This window comes from Acanthochromis polyacanthus, chromosome 10, assembly GCF_021347895.1.
Source record: "Acanthochromis polyacanthus isolate Apoly-LR-REF ecotype Palm Island chromosome 10, KAUST_Apoly_ChrSc, whole genome shotgun sequence".
NCBI classification, from domain to species: Eukaryota; Metazoa; Chordata; class Actinopteri; family Pomacentridae; genus Acanthochromis; species Acanthochromis polyacanthus.
Genome location: NC_067122.1, coordinates 15,089,928 through 15,112,309, shown reverse-complemented (window position 1 = coordinate 15,112,309; position 22,382 = coordinate 15,089,928). Strand labels below are relative to the sequence as shown.

The window sequence follows — 22,382 nt, the reverse complement described above, 5'->3', positions numbered from 1 at the left end:
GTATTAGCGGATTGTGTTTGCAAATGTTGAGTTGGACCTGTAAATAAAATGAAAATCATTTTCCAACAAAGCCTCCAACTAGAGTTTTGCTGCACCTGATTAGAAAACAAATTCGCTTTACTATTCATGTGTTATTTTCACTGGCATACACACCTGATGTAGATAAAGCAGTTCCTACAGTTGGAGGAACCTCTGTCCCTGCAAAGAGTTTTGCTTCAAGAACAGCAAAAACAAAGCATTAATTATTTGGTCTTAAGGAAGAAGAATCCAAAGAAAAGGTTGAAATAAAAACAGCATGATGTCTGATGAAAATCAAATTATGGGACTCTCAGTTCTCACGTAATGACTAGTTACTGATCTTGTGTTGAGTATTTTTTAGAACATGCTCTCTGGTTCTAATGTGTTTCTGCAGGTGTGAGATGGATTTTTTTCCCTCCACTGTTTTCATTAATGTATTTGTGCCACATCCTTTTGCTGCAACCACTTAATGGTGTAAATGAAAGTGCAAGATGTTCATGTGTGAAGTAAACATTTCCAGTTAAATTCAATCACAGCTTCAAGCCATTAAAACACAATAAGTGAATAAATGTGATTAAGTATTCAAATTCAGATAAAAAAAAAAAATCTGATATACATTACTTGTCAAAAGTTTGAACACACCTTCTTTTTTAATGTTTTTTCTTTATTTTCATGACTATTTACACTGTAGATTCTCACTGAAAGCATCAAAATTATGAATGAACACATATGGAGTTATGTAGTAAACAAAAAAGTGTGAAATAAGTCAAACGATGTTTTATATTTTAGATTCTTCATAATAGCCGCCCTTAGCTTTGCTATGCTCTTGCCATAATATGGATTCTAACAGTTGTCAAATAGGGCTGTCAACTGTGTGCCAATCTGACTTCTGCACAACACAGCTGATGGTCCCAACCCCATTAGGAATTCAAGAAATTCCACAAATTGACCTTGACAAGGCACGGCTGTGAAGTGAAGACTATTTCAGGTGACTACCTCATGAAGCTCAAGAGAATGCTAAGGGTTTGCAAAGCTGTCATCAAAGCAAAGGGCGGCTAATTTAAGGAATCAAAAATATAAAACATATTTACAGTTATTTCACAGTTGTTTGTTTGCTACATAGTTTCATTTATCTTACTTCACAGTTTTGATTGTTTGGATGTCTTCAGTATGTATCTACAATATAGAAAATAGTAAAAACAAAGAAAAAACATTGAATGAGAAGGTGTGTCCAAACGTTGAACTATCATTATATGTTCTTTTATAGATAATAACAGTTAGAATTGTGTTTGGCTATTTTTTGACTGATTTACCAATGCAATAAAATACAACTCACCCACAGGAAGTATGCTGATGGTATCAGAGTCAACTGTCAGGTTGAGGAGGTTCCCAGTGAAGGGCAAAGTCAGTAAATCCATCATGTTTTCCTGAACCACTTCCACATTAACAGCAGGATCCACTTTTATGTAGACTTCACAGCTGAAACTGCAGGTAAACCACAAGAATATGTTTTAATGTGAACTGGTTTGTCTAATAACTGGCTCATACACTGAAAAAATAATCCTATATTTCGGGAAATCACTCCAGAATTTTAAGGTAATTTTATGTTGTTGTTGTTTTTCTTTGTATAGAAAAGTCTGTGGAATTGCTGACATTGTCTTAATTAACAACCCAGTCACAGTTATTGCAAATATTGTGATATTGTACCTCTAAATTTGTTTCTCTTTTTTATCGAAAACTTATCACATCATGCATACATATTGTTCTGCTTTCTAAAATAACATTAAAATTAGCACAAAAATGGCAAAAATGATCTATAACTATCTGGAATATGCAGCTCTTTATCTAAAGTTTTATGCTAGCTGTCATTATTTTAATTATACTTTTTTTAAAAAGTTGATGATGTAGCGTATTTTTTTTCCTCACAGTTTTAGGCTAAATCTATTTTTATGTATGCTTTTACTTTCAAGCTCTGTTGTCCTGGATACAAATGAGGGGGGCTTTTTTGATTAGATCTAATATACAGTAGGTGCAGATTTTCATTTATCTAAAAGTACAAAGATGCCCTGCACCGAGTCTGGATGCCTTTCATTTATTGATTGATTATCAACACATTATAAGGTCTAGATAAAAGGCACTGGGTAGTATCGTACTGTCACCATGCTGTTGCTCCTGGAGCTCACTGTGGAGCTCTCATGGCTGCGGCTATCTTCACACTTTGTCTCCTAGACATTCAATAAAACTCCTTTTTTGGTGAACGCTAGTGTCAGGCTCCACTTTATGTTGCAGCTCACCAACTGGATCGTAGGGCAGTTAAATGTAATAATTTAGGCAAATATGTAACATTAAATTCTGTAACAGAACTTTTAGGTCTGTTGGTTTTTGAAGGTATTTGGAAAAAAAAAACTGTTACATAACAGCGTTTCTCTGCAAAATGTCCACAGATTTATTGTTTCTGCATGTTATTTAAAATAGGATTGTTGACATTAATTTTACACTTTCTGCCTAATTATATTTTTCAGATTTATTTTACAGTGTGTAGTGCAATTAGTAATCTCTTTGTTTAGTAGGCTCTGAAATCGTCTTACCACTGCTCACAGGTAGAGTCTGATAATGCTCCTAGTTCCTGAAAACACAGAGATTTGTTCACGTCTTCATCAAAAGGTTGTATGATTTTACTTGCTTGCTTACTTACAGCTGACTGCACTTTATTAAAATTCACACCTACTTTCAGTGCTTTTTTTCAGGACTCGTATATGGCATTAATTTCCTTGGAAAATAACACTGCGGCAATCTCTAAATGCTTGTCATTGGTTCTCTAATCAGCGCATCTCTGAGGATGCTATTGCTTCTTTCCATGGAAAATCAAACTGAAGACTCCAAACAGTCGCGTACCTGAGGTTGTTGCGTATGTCGGGCATCAGAATTATTAACTACATGGCAGGCCTGGCTGTAGGGGAACACAGATAACAGAAATTACAGACAGGATTGCTGTTGTGATTAGGATTAAAGTGCACCAATTACTTCTGTCATATTCTAACCACCTGGCACTGATGGGAAAGTGACTACTAAAGTGTATATTTACTCAAGCACTACATTTTAACATTAATTTGAGATACTTCCATGTTGTTTTGTTTCCCTTCCAGAGGAGAACATTGTAGTTTGCACTTGAGCATATTTTTTGACAGTTTGAGTCACTAGTTCTATTATAAATGAATGATATGTGTGAAATTATTCTGCATTATATCAGAGAGTTTAAACTTTGACAAATTGCAACAGATGAATCTTATTTAGAGATTAAAGCATCAGTAATACTAATGATAACACTCACAGGGACCACTTTTTTTTACATTTTGTCCTACTTAGCACTTCATACTTAACGCATAAGCATTTTTACGTTGCAGTGTTGTTAATTTCACTCAAGTAAAGACTTGACTTCCACTACTGCCAGCTAAAAGGAATGTTTTCTGAAAAAAAAAAACAGCCGTGTTACCTTGGAAAGGACACATTGATGTTCTGGACAGAAACACTTTGAGGTAAAATGCTCTCCAACTAAACAATGATGACAGAAAATATCAATGAAAATTTGACAGGCAGATTTAGACTGTTTGTATTCAGGTAAATTCTTCATACCCAGTTTCTCACGATTTCCTCCAGTGGGACTGAACGTTGTCCAGACTCATTAGAGGTGGTTACCACTGTCCACATTTTGATTTTGTAGTGTGACCATGCTGAAAAACAAGCACAACACAGAAGGAAGATAATTGCTAGGAAATATTTGCTGTAATATTTCCAAGAAAAATGTCAAACCAATCCAGCCGCTAAACTCAGGAATGTGCTGTTCACCTTTCCTTCGACCTTAAACTGTTTGTCACTGAACACTGGAAAGTCCATTATGTGTGCTCACTCATTCAACTCTCACCTACAGCGCACTATTTTGTTATGTGCACAGGTGAGGAATCTCTGGAAGTAATTGTGCATGTGTTTTTTTTTTTTATCTCAAGGCCTCAAATCGGATGTCCAAGAAATGCCATAAAAAGAATCCATGCTGTATTTACCACAGTGTAGATTGTTGTCAGACTGGGGACGACGGCCCTGTTTGAAATGCTTCAGATCCCAGCTCAGCACATCTCCATCGGCACAGCCCAGACTCCTCAGCTCCCCAGCATTCCATTCTCTGCCCCACATCCTGAACAGACCAATCTCACCAACCAGGTTATTGCCGCTCTCTGGCTGCACTTCGCCATCTCGCAGAAAATGAGACGCCCCGAGACTTAGAGTGCCATTTTGGGCCAGGTGTCCGTGTGGGATAGGATTTTGATGTGGCTCATCCAGAATGGTTTCATTCACGAAGACCCTCAGCAGCTGGGCTCGACCCGACCACGTGAGACAGACAGAGTACCATGCATTTTCTCTCAGCTCCTTTTGAAAGTGGTGTTTTTTTCCAAACAGCCACACTGTCAGATTTGTATTTGTACCCGCAAGCCCCAGCTCTACTTCACTTTTTCCTGGAGCTTTGTAGACAAAACCTGTCCAGGCTGTTTGACTGTGGCGGCATAAAAGCGTGCATGCAGTCAGCTCCCTCAGGGCTGGCACCACAACGCCTGGTTGGAGCTGCCACAAATTCTGATTGGTCATAAACTTCAACTTCTTTCCCCACAGACTGGTACTGATAGACGCTGCTGAAAGAAGAGCGAAGATTCAAGATACAGTTTATTAACCATAAAGATGAAAGAAATATGAGATTGCACTTAAAAAGAAGAGTCTAACAGACATATAGTAAACCAACAACACAGTCATTTGTTCACACCTCAGCTGTCCCACAAAAGAAAGCAATGTGCTGGCATTATTAACAGTTTCCATATTTATAAGTACTGGATGTTTTGTAGCTACTTTTTTAAAGTGAAGTTGGAATCATTTACTTGAACCCAGAGGGCACAGAGAAATCAGTGCACACAAACAGAAGGTCAGCATAGACGGGCTTCTGATGGACTTCATGTCAGCAAACAAGGTCAGTCAAGTGGTCATCTGCTGAAGGGCGACGACAAGATTTTACATTCACCTTGATGAAAATGACATCAAAAAAGATCACGCTATTTTTACGAGACCAAGCATAGCATAATGTAACTAAAACTTACCATGATTTGTTCCTTGAAATGTTCAGATTTGACAGTGAAGCATAGCACTGCTGGCAAGCGTCACTTTATTACTGTGTAAGGCCCTCCACACCCTCTTCCTTTAGTTCCCCCGAGTTACTCATTAATCACCTGCAATAAACACAACTAATAAACACGATAGTGCCAAACCTGTGACTTCTTCATGAAACCTTTGCAAAAGTTAAAACCAGTGTTGTCCCATAATTGTTTCAGCTCTTAGTGCTCACTATGAGCTCACCTGGTTTTAGTTTGTCATGTATTGACTCAACATATACCAAACTTTGTATTGTGGGCTGTTATATAAGCTTCCTCTTTAATATAAGCTTCCTTTTTAAACTTCCTCCTACATGACAATGGATGCTTCTGTGAAATGCTAAAATGTTTGAATGAATGTTGAAAATAGCCCAAAGCAGAAGGAGGGCATGATAGAAGTGTAAAACATCTGCATAAGTTTCAGTTATTTCTACAGATGCTGATTATAACTGAAATGAGTTAAATATCTGTAATCTGAGACAACAGGGTTGTGTTTTTGCAGGTCTTCCACGTTTAAGGTGGCCCTTGAGTGATAACTGCTCAAACAAATCTAATTGTTTTTTCTGCGAAACATAAGATGATGGTGCTGCTCTTATTTCCACGTGTACAGATCTGAAGGTCCATAGTGCATCCTTCCTTTAGGTCTGTTCAATTAAAACATCCAATGTATGTCAATAGTGATCCATAATATCCTGACAAGGTGGAAAGAAAAAGATTTGAACAAAGATCAGCCTGAAGGTTTCAGACAGTTTTTAGCTCCATGCTGCTGCCAAGTGGACAAACAGCTTATTGCACTTGTATTATTTTGTGCAACTAAGTTTATGGACCTTTTATGATTCAAAACATGCATTTCTCCTTTGCGTATTGGTAGTGGTGGTGTTATTGAAGATTTTATTTCATTCTGCAAATGCATTCACCCAAACAAAGTCTCTTTGTCTGAAGCAAGTTTGCTAACAAGGGTCTCATTCATGCGTTTTCATTCCTTCCTTCCTTTTCTCAGAAGCCAGAGTCAAAACAAACGGGTTCCCCAGAGGGAATATGAGACGACAAGGTGTGACGTGAGGTGGAGCCCAGGTGGAGGACTCCTATTCACTGGTCCATGGCTGGTAGACTGGTTGGGAACCTCTCCTGCGTCATCAGTGATGTAGATTAGGGGGGATTCCCAAAGATCTTTCTCACCATTGCCAACCTCTGCTGAGTCTGGAACAGACATTTAGAGGCAAACCACTCACACTCATAGAAGCTGTAGATCAGTGATTCGTCTGTGAGAAAACTGAAATATACTGATCATTTGAAACTTGCCAAGTAAGATTCCTTTGTTTTTTTCATTCTGAGCTTCTATCTCAGAAGTTATAGTTTCCTTGGCATCAGTAGCAACACAAGAAATTTTTATTACAGTTTATGAGTTTGTTATTATGTGCATGTGGCTATGTACTTCTTTTGGGTTGCAGTTTTGTACAACAACAAAGGTGGATAACATTCACCTTGGAGAAGGCCAATGGACATTTTGCCAGTGGTGGTTTGTCTCTATGCTGCTCTGCTCATGGTAGGTCTGACTTTTATTAAGATTTCTAAAACTCTGCATGTCTCCTGTACTATTTCCAGATAACCTGTACTTTAGGGTTGGCAAAATAACTAAATACAATTACTCAAGTCCTAGAGTTAATTAAATGCATCACGAAAGTTGTGAATGACTCTCTTACACACTTGCACTGAATGGAAGTATTTCACTGAACTCTATGCACCCACATCTGCTTACCTCGCAGCAGTATGCACTTTATACTACTGTAATCACTTGATGCTACTGTAATCACTTGATGCTACTGTAGTCACTTTATACTACTGTATTTCACTGTATCAGCAGCAGTCACTTTATGTAAGCTACTACTGCACTTTATGACCACTGCTGCTGTCAGTTTGTCTGCTTATTTAGTCACTGCTTTGGTTTTTATACACTTTTATACGTTGTGTCATTTGAGGATCACCAAAATAAGAATTTCATTGTACAGTGTAGCGGCCTAGTCTCTAATTATAACAAGATATATAACAATAAACCTCTTGAAACTTGAAAAGATACTACTAGGAAACGGATAAGCTACACTCTACTGCGTTGCATTTACCCCATTTGACACATTATGCTGCCATATTTCAGGTGAATGACATGATGTATTATTCAGTGCACAAAATCTGCTTCTTAATACTACATGTTGAATCTTATTTTTTGAAAAACAGATGATGAAAGCTGCCAGTCTTGTGAAATTATTGATACCCACTGACTATACGTATGAACCTCTTTCCTGTATTTTCTCAAAAGTAATTTTTCCTAATGCTATTGCAGGAGTTCTTTGATATTTCCAGCAATGGGACTTCTTTGAATTGAATGAAAACTATCACTTTTTAGAGAAAACGCCACCATTTAGAACTGTATTGTACAATATTACAATATATATTGAAATAACTTTGAAAACAACATTTAACAAAGTTTGACTTTGACTTTTTACCTTAAGAGGATTTTTAATGCAAGACTTTTACTAGTGTGCTGTGTTCTGTTGCTCTTGTAAAATAATGAATGCTACTTTATTTCCTCTGTGATCATATTAAACATGTATTTCTTCAGGTTTCATGGGTGAAATCTGAGCCAAGCTGTGATCAGACAGAGTTCTTACACTCTAATGGCACATGTGTCCCCTGCCCTGTATGTGTGGCTGGAGAACAGCTCTCAGAGGTACAACACATCATAAATACGTAGCTATACCATAGCTACTGTTTGCTTCTTGGTTGTGCTTCATGGGTCTAAGTCTATATGCGCATCGTTCTCAGGACTGTGGCTTTGGGGACGGTGGGGAAGGCATCTGTATTCTGTGTGAAGAAGGAAAATTCAGCACAGAAACAGGCGTGGCTCCTTGCAGAAGATGCACCCAGTGTAGGTTGCTGAACCGCCTGGAGGAGGCAGCATGTTCATCCACCACTGATGCCCTGTGTGGCCGCTGCCTCCCAGGGTCAGTTATACCACTAACGTCAGCATAAACACCAGTTGTAGTCAATGTTGTGTTAATCTTAAGTACTTGTGTTTGCAGGTATTATGAACTCAGGAGCATGACCGGGGAAGCAGAGCTGCTCTGTGTACCGTGTTACAGTCATGACACAGTCCATAAAGAGTGTCTGCAGTTGACACCTCAAAGCTCTAAAACACGTAAGATCTGGAAATGAACTATCGATTGCATGACAGCACAGTGGTAATAAGCTTTTATACATAGCTTTATTGACTGGTGAGTGTTCAGACATGTTATAAGGGAAAGCTTGTATTTCTCTGACAGAGAGTGAAGTCACTTTGCCTGAAGGAAATCTCAAAGAGAAGAGTGAGTAACTCTGGATGTTCATCAGCAACTTTTTCTTTTTTTTTAGCTGGTTGTCACTTTGACTTGACTGACTTTCTGTTTATTCAAGAAGTACAAAAAGAAACCTTTTCAGTGGTGCTGATCGGTTCAGCCACAGCGATGTTGATTTTCACCATCGCTCTGCTGCTTTGGGTTTTCCTTCTGACTGCTGAGAGATTCAGTGAGTAGGTTAATGGCTGGTGTTTCTGCTATATATCCTCCTCTGTATTTAGTTTGGTTGATTAATTCGTGATCATATACACCTATTGTAATGTTCAGAAGCAGTTCCTGAGTGTTGTCCGGAGCCTAAAGGCCTGTTGTCTGCAGCCGACCTGCAGTACACACCTCTGTGCAGCCACACAGAGAGAGAAACAACACCACTAGAAGGTCCCTCACAAATGGTTTCAGCTGAGGATCCTTCGAGGTATGCGGTGAACACTTCTTCAGGGAGCAGGTGCATCATCACTTCCACGCTCTTCTTGTGTCTATGTAATTATTTACACAGTTAATTATCTCCCTTCCCAGAGGCCTGAACTCGCTGAGCCATGACAATGAGTTGCATCCTACTTCTATTGTAATTAATGTCACCACCAACATCAAGCCCTCCAGTCAGAGCAAAGAAAACATCACACAGGAGCAACAGCAAAACCTCACCACAGAGGAGGTAAAGTCAGAAGCACCTCATTAACAACTCAGCCACAGATGTTTATCTGTTTTTCATCAGTGTCAAGATATTACTTTATACCCATAGCTTAACAGTTTATTCAGACGTCAACCTGGAAGTTCATGTGTCAAAGTATCTGTGGAAGAGCTTGGACAAAGAACAAAAAATGACATGTTTTTGTGATTTTTTAAAATATTATATATTAAAGCACATAACCTGTTAAGGCTGGAGGATTGTAAAGCATTAAATTACCCAAATCAGGTACATATTGTATACACAATAATGTTTATTTTTGGAATACACAGAGAGGTATTAAGAAATGAAGATCATTTTGATTTTACCATCACTTACATCAGCATCCCAGTAAGACTGAAACAAATTGATTTAGATGTAATTAACAAAGCATGAAATTTTATTTTTGAAAATCCTATTAGAAATCTTCTTTTCCAGGAGAAAATCCTTAGATTTTACTGTGTTAGTGGTTTAAGGGCGGCATTATCTTTCTAAAAGAAATATGTTCCAATAGCACAGTAAAGACTGGACAACAAACAAAGACTGTGTTTTCACAAATAGCATTTTTTTCATCGTGACAATATGTGGCTGTAAAAATACTATGATGTTATACTTAAAGCTACCACGATATGTTTTGATTATATTGTATATTTTACAGATATTTTCCTCATTTTCACTTTTAATTGTTTGCTTTTTGAAGTTTTTAACCCTGGCAATAAATTTGCTCATCAAATCTACAATAATATGAAACTGATCTGGTTTGATGTGTAACTGGGAAATATTTATTTCTTACTTGATAAATCCTGTCATTGCTTGACACTGATGCCTTTTTATACTAATTTGATAAATTGCATGTCTAAAATGTGTAATACATGAATTTGCTTTGCTCCTGTTAGAATGATGTGAGAATCTGTAGTTTTGTTTTTTTTTTTATTCCTGTCACTTCTATTGTGTCAGCAGATGGAGCAAAAACTGCAGACAATATGGGAGATTGCTCAAGGTATGTTTTCCACCAACCACAGTGCCTGTTAATGGAAAAAGTTGCACATTTTTACCTCTTAAATGACCACCAATGGTGAAAAGTAGCAAGGTACATTGCTGTGCTGAAGATACAACACTGAGGTATTTGTATTCTGCAGGTGCATTAATGTTACTTTATACCCTGAATATAAAATTATATTTAAAATACTTCAAACTAGTTCCATATGCAGCAGCTACAACAGTAACCTGCTGCTGACACACTGATGCTTCACTGTTAATAACCTAATGATGCTATATATATTCTTATATTATTCAGAGGAACTAAATGAGTACTTTTGCAATAATATTTTAATTACATTTTGCTGTTTATACTTATGTACTTTTACTTAAGTAGGATATTTCATGCACATTTTCTTGTCTTGCAAGTTACATTGCTGTAGTTGTACCTTTACTTAAGCAAAGGATCTGAATAATATTCTTCCACCCCTGATTTTTCTAGAAGTGTACACAAGTGATTGTACTTTTACTCCTGCAGGTCAGAGTATTGAGATGCTCGACTACGACTCAGTCCAGGACTTGTCTCTGCTGCTCGACTCTGCTGACAATGCCAACATTTTGCGGCGGCTGGGGCGATCCTTGGGGGTACCACCTCAGGTTATTGCCCACCTCCAAGGCTTCCAGGACCTTTTCCAGTACCTGCGCACCTCCACCTACACGCTGCTGCCCCAGCTGGCCCAGGCTGCAGCGCTCCTGCCTAATCATGAAGTCGTTGCTCGGATACACAGAGCTGTGGTGAACAAGTGACCACTTAGACCCCGGCCGGGTGTTGCCATGGCTTCAACTGTTATACAGTATTTCTGACCCACTTTGTATTATGACACCTTCACCTGATCACCGAACGAACCTAATACTTCCTGGTGGGACCCAGAGACATTGTTTTTACTGAAGTAACTAGATTTCAGTGAAATATGATATCAGCAATGAAGTAAAAGTGACTGTCTTTTTGCAGTTTTTCATCCACTGTTGCACATAGTGTGAAGAATTCTCCATATCTTAATGCATACAGATTTTTAAATAGATTATGTCATGTGTCAGTGCACAGTAAAAACAGTCATGATTTGTCTTTGAACGTTAAATAATACAATATCCAGGCCATTGAAACTGAACCCTGCATGCGGTGTTATTTCCTGTTTACCATGTAAAATAGATGAGCGGCCCTCTGGCTAAAGCATGTGAGAGACACCAGGACAGAGACTGCAGTGTTCACGGTCAGAGAAACAGGTCAGAGTCCTGAGAAAATGTGTTATTCTGTCGTTGGGAGACGTTTGCCAGATGAGCCACTTTCCTTGATCTCTAGCTCTGCAGATTCTTCGGCACATTAAATCTGGTAAGGCTTCAACTTTTTCCATTAAGATTTTTCAAATCCATTTGAAGAGCCTGTGATGAGCGAATTCTAAGTCAAATTTACTTTTTTTAAATTCTGAAATCTCTCAGAATCTAAGAAACTGATTTCGATTAATTGTGTGCTCTTAAAATGTCTTTCCTTAGTTGAACCTTCTTGTTTCATTCAAGCATTGCAGTGGTTTTATTTGAAGGCTCTGTTGTGTTTTCAGCATCTCTTGAGGATGAGCGTCATATTTATTAGAGTGCAGTAACACCGTATTAACACTGGGTGGAGCTGTTTGCTGTAATCGTAAATGTCACAAGAATTTGTCTCTCCAACCCTCCACCTCGATCGTCTATTAAAAAAGATGCCTCACTAATTAGTGTCACAAACAAGTTAGAAGCGTCAAAATTGCTGCATTCTCTGCTCTCCTTTTAATTACTTGAGCTTGTAAAAAAGACAAGAAAAAAATCTTCTGTCAGTGCAATTCTTTTCCACAATCAAATTGTTTCTTTCTCGGGGGTAGACACTTGTTTTCAATGAAAATATTTCTTTTTTGTTTTTTTAAAAAAATTAATAGATATCACTATGAAACTAATAATTACTTAAAATAAGACATTTTGTCTTCTAAGTTTTCTGAAATTTAATGTTCAAAAGTGCAAATGAAGTATTATATATCTAAAAAGGTTCTAATTTGCTTTAATTTCCAGAACAGAAATCTAGATGTTGAAAAAAGCCAACTTTAAAATGCTTATTTCATTTTCTTGATATATTAAAGTTTTTTGTACAAGGGAATTTTGAATGTCTCTCTTTATCACTCCACATATCAGAAAATTCATTCATTGATTCAATCTTTATGTAAATTTAGATTTCTATTGATATTATACTTATTTGTAATCTGTAATGTGCAAGTATAGAAAAGATGCAGTGTGCAGAAATGTGAAAAATCAACAAATGTAAAACAATATATTGTGTGCACAAAGAAAAAAACATTCTGGCATTTTTCAAAATGTGTATGTGAACAGATGAAACAGTCTCAGAATACATTTAGCATATATAGAGATAAACAAATAATGCTTTTATGAATAAAATATCCCTTTAATCAAGCTATGATTGCATCATGAACAAACTTATCAGTAACAACCTTCAGAATACACAATAACACAACTGAAAAGCTTAAAATGGAGTAAAAGTTTATCTTGAGTGTGGTCTTCAAGAATATGTGTTACAATAGAATTCCACAGATGTGAATAGATAAAGTGTGGTGACATAAACACATTTTCTTTAAACTAGACTGAAAGAACCAATGTGATGGAATCAAAATATCGCAAAATTCCAGAACAAGATAGGGGTTGCAGTTAAATTGAATTAACATTAAAATAATCATTCTCACACTGTATGGAACTGCTTTTAAATAGGACATAAACAGCTTTTTTTGTTGGAATTCTGCAGCCGACCATCCCTAAATGTTAATTTCACACATAGCAGCACTATGAATACAATGTTATCACACAGATTATAAAATGAGATTACTGTTCGTTGCACATTTAAAATTGTGCACACCATATACTATGTAAATTTGCACATTCCTATGTGAATAATTTGAGCATTTCGGCACATTAAAAATATTTTTCTCATCTTTAATTGCAGAAGAATTTTTGGATTTACAACATATTCATCTTGCAACATTTGATCTTTCATTCTGAATTCTGTAGTTATCAGAGTTTACTGCAATTCACCAAATCACCAGGTGAAATTCCTCGTATGCGAAAACCTACTTGGCAATAACCCTGATTCTGGTTGCTTCACGACAACACACTTGGTTCGTGAAAACTGGTCAGAGTGAGACGTCTTGTTTCTCGGTCGCTCTTTGACGTCCACGTCCCCGTGGTGTCCGAGTCCTGCCGGCAGCGATGTGTTACGCGCTCCTGCTGTAGAAAAAACAGAGAAGGAAAACTTCAGAGAAATGGCGGAGGGAGCTACGACTCTCAAAGGCTTGCGAGCCCAAATGGGTAAGAAAACTTGCGCCAGTCGTGACTGCTTAGTTGAACCAGTCGTGGATGTGTTTTTAAATATATTTTCTAGTGTTTGCAACGCAACTGCTGCGGTTTACCGGGTCGTCAGTTGTAGCGCGGCCAGCTTTTCTAGCTACTAATGTTAGCTCGCTGTCCGGTTATCTGCTCACAATGGACGCGGAACAATTCGCAACTTGCTCCCGCAATAAAAGTCACACATTGGATTGAATTAGCCAAACCTAGCTTATAGTTATGCCGGTATTTTTTGGGGGGAAACCGGTTGAATCTACTGAGAGTGAACTCCTCGCAGTTAGCTAAAGTTGCATTTGTAGCCCGGGAGCCGGTTGACATATCACGACTTGTCGCCTAGCACGCCTAGCTCGACTTTAGCTCGGCTTTCCCGCATATTAACGCATACAACATACTTTAAATGTTTGATAAACTCAGCTAGCCAGCTGCTTTCTAACACACAAACCTCTGTGGTATAGTTAACGTTGTGCTGTACTCTTGTCAAAAGTGTCCATCTGCTGTGTGTATCAGGAAGAGCTCAGCTTTTCTGCTCATGTCTTTTGTATTTACAGAGATCTGAGGTGATGCCCTCACTGGGAACCTGTACACGACTTGTTTTCTGAACCACAGATCAGCTGCTTCACAGTACATCAGCAGTTTTGTAATTTCCTGCTAGATACCTTTCTTATCTGATGGGAATTGATCTTCCTTCTCCTATATCCATTGGCTGACATTGGTTTTGCTTATTTGTTGACATATGGCATAACCCCCTCCACTCTCCAGGGAGGGCAACTATAACAATGTCTGACCTGAATTTCAGATAAAGCTGGAGTGTCAGACTCTGCCAAACACAACGCACTGATAGGAGAGTAAAGCCGTGTAGTTGCTTTTTTTGACATGCCTAGATGCATTGATAGCAGAGGTTTGGTTAGACCAGCAGCCCTTTGTCACGAACTGTTCCATTAAGCAAAAGACATGTTAGATATTTGGAAATATAACTATGTAGGCCAACCGAAGCAGCAGTCTCTATCAGTGCTTTTCATTTGAGTGTCAGCTGGCCCCATCCAGACTTAGACATGGATGTTTACTGTGCTTGCATCTGCGTGTATGAATGCATGGTTTGTTATGGCTGGAGCAGCAGTTGGGCTGTTTTTTAGTGTTTTAGGGTGAGGGAGTTTTCTGCATACCCACTTTGGGTGTAGGCATGTTTTACTCCTGGCAACTACTGGGCCATATTTAGTGCTGATCTTCTTCCTGTTTCCCTTAACTTTTCCAGTCATTTTTTTTCAATCTGGAACCCAATTCTGTGGCTTTATGAAAATATTCACCGAAGTTTAAAGGTATGCCTTGGTTTCCTGGCTTTGTGAGGAATAAAATGATGTCCTGAGCTGAAGTTTGCTTCAGTCAGAGTGGAGCACCGACAATAATAAAATAATGTTAGGAATCTAGCTCATGTGCATGGTCATTTCCACAAGAATGTGAGGAAGGAGAAAGCGTACCCTGCTATTATGAAGGGAGATCACACTACTGCAAGTCACACTGCAAGGTTATCCGGATCCTGGCTCAGCAGACGCTGCTGCAGAATTAAAAGCATGAGAAATATTTCTGAACTGGTTGGATTTAACCAAAGGAGGAAATCAACCGGCCTCCGCTTCACCGTGTAGTTTCTTGGATCTTGCTCTTCTACCACAAGTGTTCCAACCCTGTTTTGATTTTACCTTTTAAAATGACAGAAGGGCGTGTAAGCATGTGCACACGAGCACACAAGCCAAAGATTTGAATGACAAAACATGTTGATTTGTTTAGACTATACTTAACATCAGAATAGTTTTCTTTATATGGCATCAGTTTGTATGTTTATGTAACATATTTGTTTCTAGTTAACATTATCTGCATGCACATATGCAGTTCCCTTGCCAGATTTCTGTGGACATATGGCATAGTTTACGGATTAAGTCCCATTTAAATTTAGTTCTGAATTGTCCAGTTTTCGATAATCTGTCTCTCTAGACAATTTGTCTCTGAATCACCGTGGTAAAGTTTGATTTTATGTGATACTTAAGACAGAAACACTAATCAGCTGTGCAAAAGATGTAACAGTGCATATATTTGTCACACATTGTTGAAAGAGGATGTTGCTTCGACAGTTTTGGCTCTAATTGTTTTGATTTTCAAGGACCGAGAAACCAAACGATTATAGATGAAATTGACAAATAAAGTTTAATTATAGTTTGTTTACTAGACTGTAACTGCAAAGTCCAGATTATTCATAAATAGAAATAGCAGTTCAACTTTACAACCGGTTTTATTTATTAGAGTTTGATAATAGTAGACGTTGTTCATGAAATGCTCAGAAATAACTGGAAATGCATAGATTTCTGTTAAATACACTCTCATGCTTTGTCATGTGTAGTCGCCCCACCAAAGGCCCATTAGGAGCCGGGAAAACCCCCGTAGAGTCATAATCATAAATGCTAATGGATTTGGAAATGATTAAATCCTGTTAATGCTCATCTCAGTAAGAGAAATTGGTCCATCTGGAGGTGGAGACTCCCTTGGAAACTGGGATGTGTTATCATTATCCTGCTAGTACTGCAAATAGCCAAAGCTTACCTTTGCATGAACAGGTCTCGATAATCCCTTAGAAGATTTAGTGTGTTTGTGCGTGCATGCGTGTGCACGTTTGTGAGCATGCATGTTATCTATGAAGAATCAATTGTTAATGACTTTATTTCAAACCAGTAATACCCAAGAAAATTTCACAGGTTTTGGATACAGTTATCCAAAGAAAAGGAAGTTAGTGATAGTTGGAGTTGTTCTGTTAGTGCCTTTGATGGTGTTTAGTCGGAGTTAAAAGTCCCTTTGTAATTTTACTGCCCGATGTCAAATGGTCGTTCACCCTTATATTTAGCAGTGCAGACGTTTCCTGTGAGCCACTTAGTTGTACCATGCTACAGGACACAATAAAAGCTGCAGTTGGCAGGACTGCCAGAAATGAGACCTGACCCACTGATCTAACTCCTGCTTTTCCCTCAGACTGTGTCCGCTTTATCAACAGTGCTTGTGACATAGGCTGCCAGAAATATGTCTAACGATCTTGCTTGTTACTTAGAAAACTACCGTTTGACTGGGCCTGTTGTGATGTAATGCAGACTGGCCTGTTTCCTGTTAGCGTTTTGTCTGGCCTGCAGAGCTGGGTCATCACCAGCCCCCCTGGTGGTCTTTACTGCTGCCATAATAACCCAGCAGCCTGAGGGCTGAACCACATCCAATCAATAAGTATATGTGCTCTGTTCAGAATGTTTTATCAGTGTTTTTTGAGAATCTCCTGCCTTCTGAGACTGTTCAACTCTGCTGAAGCTACTATCACCGTAGCTGTGCACATTTATATAGATTGGGTTTGTTACAGATTCACCATTTTGGTTAATCACAGGATAACTTGCATTTCATTAAACTACATGATGGCTTTTTTGGAGAACACATTGTAATAATCAAAGTTACATGCAGGTCCCTGGACTGAGTGGAATTGGAATATTACCTGCTTCAGACTGGAACTCAAAATTTCTGCCAAACACTACCGCTTACTTGAATAATTGATTATCTATCAGGTTAATTAGCTGTGGTTTTGTCCCTCTAGTGTCTTTTAAGGTTTAGCTGAGTTTGTTGATGCAGCAGCAATGATTTATGCTAATGTGTGCAAATCTCCATAGTGATGGAGTGATGAGAGACGGCTCCTCTGATTGGCTCCTTTTATTTCTGAGAACACCTGGCTCTCTTGAGCTCTGTTGGAAAAACAGTGTCTCTTCCCACATCTCATCGAAGCACTTTAATCAACCCATGAGTGTATCAGTGGAGAGCATGTGTGTTTTATTCCAAGATACTGTTCCTGACTTGGCCTTGTTTTGCATATATTTTGCTTCTTTCACATCACGACAGAACCACTGTGGTTGTGATGTTCAGTGAAATCTTCATAGAGCCAATGTTTGCCACAGAAACGCTTACTAAAGTAGAAATTATAGTTGACGATTTTATTCTAAGTAGTCTGCATTGTGTGGCTGAACAGCTGCTACCTACTCAACCTGTTTGCTTTCCTGTCTGCCTTTGCTTCCTTCTTAGGGAAATTTTCATTGTTCAACAGTTAATTGTTTATTGAAATAAATAATCAACTATTTAGATTAGATTTATTTAGCTCTCAGATGTTTATATTATATTTAGTTAAAGCTTTTTAATTTAGCTTTGGATTATTTTTGACAAACGTGTGCTTCGGAAATTATCGTATATGTGTGTTGATGTGAGTCATTAGTACAACACTTCAGTTTAAATAACTTTATTATATTATGTTGAAAAATTGGTAAACACGGTGGCTTGGAGCAGAACATGAACGCAGCCCACGGTAGGGGTTTGAGGGGCTCATGCGGGCAACAGCAGACTGATTGTCTTGTCATTTCTGTGGTATGTTCCCGAGGTTAGGGTGCAAGGCTGGGTTTATCTTGTTGACTCGGTGGACCTGTGAATGTTGGAGGTTTCTGGTGAGCTTTCCAACCATTTTATCTGTTTCTAACCATACTGTCCTGATGTAATTGTAGTTTAAAAGGCTTCTGCATTTATGCTTGGGCCTGGTAGGCCATGGAGATAAAAGCTATGATTATATTTTTGGCTTATCATTTTCCCTTCTGTGCTGAGATCAGCTGTAAACTTGGACTGTATGTGCCCAGAATGTGAGAAGGTCGTCTGTGCTTTTTCTGTAATAACATCAGGTAATGACGCTTTCCTTCAGTGAGAGATAATGCCTTCATGTCAGGTCTCTGTGCTGTGTCTATCTCCTGCTCACTGTGATGTCTGGTTTGTTAAAGCCGCCTCGGGATGGTTATTTTGGAAGCTAATATGCTCATTGATTTTTGTTGACAAGGTCGATTATTTGTTGCTCTTCTTTTAACTCTGGCCTGTAATGATGAAAATCACATCATTTAAACATCATATTTCACCCTCAACTGATCTGTGTACGTTATTTTGTGCAAGGTAGTAATGTCTGAGTAGCATTTTTTATAAATCTACATCTACAGCAGTTTGCAAAATCATCTTCATTTCATCCACAAGGTGATTCTGTTGATAAGAACACTGCGAGTTGTGCATGTGAAATGTGATGTCACTGTTGCTTGTAAGCTGACACGTATTCTAATGAGTAAGCCTTCAAACTGTTACTGCTCTGTTCTCTTTGTTTAACTATGAATCATCTCATTTCTGAGTCGTATCTTCCTTGATACAGGCCTCAGCATGGTTGAGAAGCACTTCACTGCTCTGTGTATCACTTAGCAACAGTTACCCTGTTACACTGTGTGCTCCATCTGTTTTTCCTGTCAATTCCCTTGAGTAAAGGAGAATGTCTTGTCAGTAGGTTAATAGCAAATTCACTAGTCTCCCAAAATCCATACGCTAACCTACTGTATATTGTGTACAAGCATTCAGTGTGATACGCTGAATACACACACCAAAGCATGCTCAATAAAAACAGAGCAAACCATGTGAGCGAGGAGCTTATTCAAGTTTTATTGTTGACTTTGATGTCTTTGTATTCTTTGCAGTATTGTGTGTTTCCCAAATATATACAAACTAATGGCGCAGCATTCATGAACGATAAATGAGTCGTCATTAGTGTCGATTTAACAAAAATGTGGTCCGATCTTTTGTCATTTATTAAATGTAAGCTTACTCACCAGTAGAGCCGAAGAAAGAAATCTTGGGGCAAAAGTGAAGTGACCGCCACACTTCTACTGAGAATTAGCTGCAGACTTTGACCCTTCATAAGCTTCTTTGACTGGAGAGCATTGACACTGCTGTATAACACAGATAATCAGTGCATGACTACTTAGCTTGTCAGGCCTCTTTGCTGTGTCCATCTCCTGCTCACTCATATCTGGTTTGTTAAAGCTGCCTCAGGAGGATTGTTCTGTCAAAATCTCTACCTAGATACCCTCTTAAGTTTCTTATTTCCTCTTTTGTGCACTCATGCTTTCTGTTTGGTTCAGGGGTACAAACAGCTGAGTGAACGTAGCCTAGCACACAATTTGGCTTTAGGTTTAAAGGTCCTGTCGTCCTCTCTGATGAACAGTAGTTAATGTAGTTGATTGTGGAGCTGATTTCCATACAGATGGGAAATGCACGCCACTTTGTACTCTGAGAAACCATGGTTGAATTCCATTTCACATACTTTTTCTTTTTACTTTAACTACATCCAGCAGATGCCCTTACGGAGTACATATGGTTACATACAGTATGCATGCAATTAGGACATACTACTTTATCGTAATATTGCACCTTAAGCTTTGACCATCTTGCCTTTATATCCTTTGCAGTGTGTAGTGCAAAAGGAAATGTCATCTGTGTGTATGCACAGGATTGTGAGTCAGAATGGCCAGAAAAGCGTGCTGGCTTGCATACTGCAAATTGCGACCGGATATAGTAGGACATCCTGATATTTTTGGCATACTGCATTTTTCATACTATGTACTGAGGAATTCAAAATCTTTCTCTAACTTTCTATATATGGTATAGTATGTATGGTAGTAGGAGTATTTGGACACTTCTCATGATCAATGATTATATTGGGTACAGCATGATTGATTTTAGGTATATAAACAACACAGTAAAAGGCATTGCTTACTTTGATGTTGTCTATTAAGTGCCTTTATGTAACCATTCAGAGTTACCCTGGCTGCTTCGATATCTTAGCTTGGTGAAAAATAAGGCTGCACTTTTGTACTTTTTATTGCTATTTTCCAGTAATTTACGTGAAATCAGCAGAAATTATTTACTTTGCATTAGCAGAACATTATCAGTTATAAAAATATTACAGGAGCAACATGAATTTGTCTTTACATAGACTTAAACAAACCTCTAGAAACACTGGAGACTTCTGCTTGCACAGAAGCTTCTGAAGTACTAAGAACGATTATACTGCTAAGACCTTTAAAACTGAAGGTCCAGTTGGTGGTACATGTTGAGCTTAGCATGTTTAGCAAACAACAATTTTAGTGCAACCAGTGACAGAGGTGGTCTTGATATAGTCTTGCTTCCAAGCTGGACCAAAGGAATTTATGATTATCCCCTATTTGAGTCAATGAAAATGGATACTTTTAATTCTTTTGTCTGCTTGATGTGAGAAAAGTTGTATGATTCTTAGTACTGTTGGTGAATTGATCTGACTTTGCTGTGACAGCATACCAGATAGGTCATAGTATTTTTATGTCACTGAGCAAATCTGTTTGGTATTTTTCATGTTTTCAGTGGATAAAGAAACCTGCCAGTGTCTTTTCCTGCTCTGAAGCAGTTGCTGCACATTGCATGTATTACATCTTGTAATTTTCTACAGCATATCATTTTTTTTTTTTTAACTCTGAACCTTTCTCTGAAGTGAATGCACCGTTTTATGAAATTCACTCTTAAACTTTGTCCAAACATTACCATATTAGTTGGTGGTGATTTAAAATTCATATGATTTGTTGTGGGCTGCACAGTGGTTAGTAGTGGTTGCAGCAAGAAGATCCCCGGTTCAAACCCTGGTCTGGGCCTGGGATCTTTCTGCATGGAGTTTGCATGTTCTCCCTGTGCATGTGTGGGTTTTCTCCAGGCACTCCGGCTTCCTCCCACAGTCCAAATACATGCTGAGGTTAATTGGTTACTCTAAATTGTCCGTAGGTGTGAATGTGAGTGTGATTGTTTGTCTGTATATGTAGCCCTGCGACAGACTGGCGACCTGTCCAGGGGGTCCCCTGCCTTCGCCCGAGTCAGCTGAGATGGGCTCCAGTGAGGATATAGTGGGGTGTATAGAGGATGGATGGATGATTTGTTGTGCCATAAATGAACTAAAATGTGTAGATTCAGTCTGGTCCTTTTAAAAAGACAGTGTAACATATGCAGTAATGTGTGGTCTTTTTTTGTCTGTGTGACAGCAGTAAGATTTTATGTTAGCAATGGAAAGAGTGAGAGACTTTCAGAACACATTTAGAAGTGTTGATCAATACTGTGAGCTTCAGAGGACTGACTATCGCTTTTCTCTTTGTCAGCAGTTCCGTAATGCTGAATACATGCCAACAGAAAGGAAAGAAACCAGAGAAAAGACTGATGCTAGGACTCATAAAGCCTGATCATGTCCTTACTGTTTCCTTCCTTCCTGACCTTGTATCTCCTCGTCATGATTTTCATGGGAATAGTTTGTGTAAAAAAAAAAAAAAAAAAAAAGTGCTATTGACCCTGTGGTTGTCAAATGGAAGAGTTTATTGGCTACCTTAAAAACATAGTCGTAATCCCTGCCTTTTTTTGTAGCTGCTTAATAATCTGTAAGACATGATGAACTGTTTGTGTGTTAAGAAAATATCCTATGCTGTTTATTTTTATATTTTATGGAAAGTTAGGTCTAAAATGTTGTACACCACCGGGGGATATTACTCTGTATGGGGAAGCTCAAAGGGTGATATGTTTGTCACAGCAGCCCATCCATCCCAGCTTGTCACAGAAGGCACTGTATGTCTGGCTACAGGGTTGAGCATGAGTGGGGCGTTATGTCTGATGGCTGAATAGCTGGATTGTTATGCAGCTTAAGATCCGTTGGATCTCTCTAGAACTAGCATTCCTATAGAAAGCAAACAAAGCACAGAGGAAAAAAATGCTGATTTAAGCTTCATAGGTTTGGAGTACCAAAAGCAGTTCTGTTTGTCAGATATTAGTTGATATACC

The 22,382-nt window shown here is 38.4% G+C and overlaps 2 protein-coding genes and 1 long non-coding RNA gene across 8 annotated transcripts in view; 2 read left to right on the top strand and 1 right to left on the bottom strand.

Annotated features, from left to right (window-relative positions):
• Nucleotides 1-2,909: 2,909 nt before the first annotated feature.
• On the bottom strand, nucleotides 2,910-4,462 carry LOC127535913 (uncharacterized). The gene is made up of 4 exons (XR_007944791.1): nucleotides 4,077-4,462; nucleotides 3,652-3,749; nucleotides 3,512-3,570; nucleotides 2,910-2,968 (listed from the first exon to the last, which is right to left on the bottom strand). It is a non-coding gene; the product is annotated as an uncharacterized LOC127535913 (long non-coding RNA).
• Nucleotides 4,463-6,705: 2,243 nt separating this feature from the next.
• LOC127535824 (tumor necrosis factor receptor superfamily member 27-like) lies at nucleotides 6,706-11,045 on the top strand. The gene is made up of 9 exons (XM_051954704.1): nucleotides 6,706-6,753; nucleotides 7,825-7,932; nucleotides 8,028-8,206; nucleotides 8,285-8,400; nucleotides 8,658-8,765; nucleotides 8,864-9,008; nucleotides 9,110-9,248; nucleotides 10,221-10,260; nucleotides 10,777-11,045. Exons 1-9 carry the CDS (start codon nucleotides 6,706-6,708, stop codon nucleotides 11,043-11,045), a joined length of 1,152 nt encoding a protein of 383 aa, XP_051810664.1.
• Nucleotides 11,046-13,493: 2,448 nt separating this feature from the next.
• Nucleotides 13,494-22,382, top strand: part of map7d3 (MAP7 domain containing 3) — a 28,793-nt gene continuing 19,904 nt past the window's right edge. For all 6 annotated transcript variants that reach the window (XM_022201773.2, XM_051954974.1, XM_022201772.2 and 3 more), the window contains exon 1: nucleotides 13,494-13,637. In XM_022201773.2, coding sequence (XP_022057465.1) covers nucleotides 13,592-13,637 — 46 coding nt within the window. In that variant the 5' untranslated portion in view covers nucleotides 13,494-13,591. The remainder of the gene's footprint in view (nucleotides 13,638-22,382) is intronic.

Excerpts from the sequence above, each read along its gene's own strand:
- LOC127535824 (XM_051954704.1), top strand. The coding sequence starts at position 6,706 with ATGGACATTTTGCCAGTGGTGGTTTGTCTCTATGCTGCTCTGCTCATG. Across the intron at positions 8,401-8,657 it reads ACCTCAAAGCTCTAAAACAC|TACAAAAAGAAACCTTTTCA; the intron begins GTAAGATCTGGA and ends TTATTCAAGAAG. Across the intron at positions 9,249-10,220 it reads AAAACCTCACCACAGAGGAG|ATGGAGCAAAAACTGCAGAC; the intron begins GTAAAGTCAGAA and ends TTGTGTCAGCAG.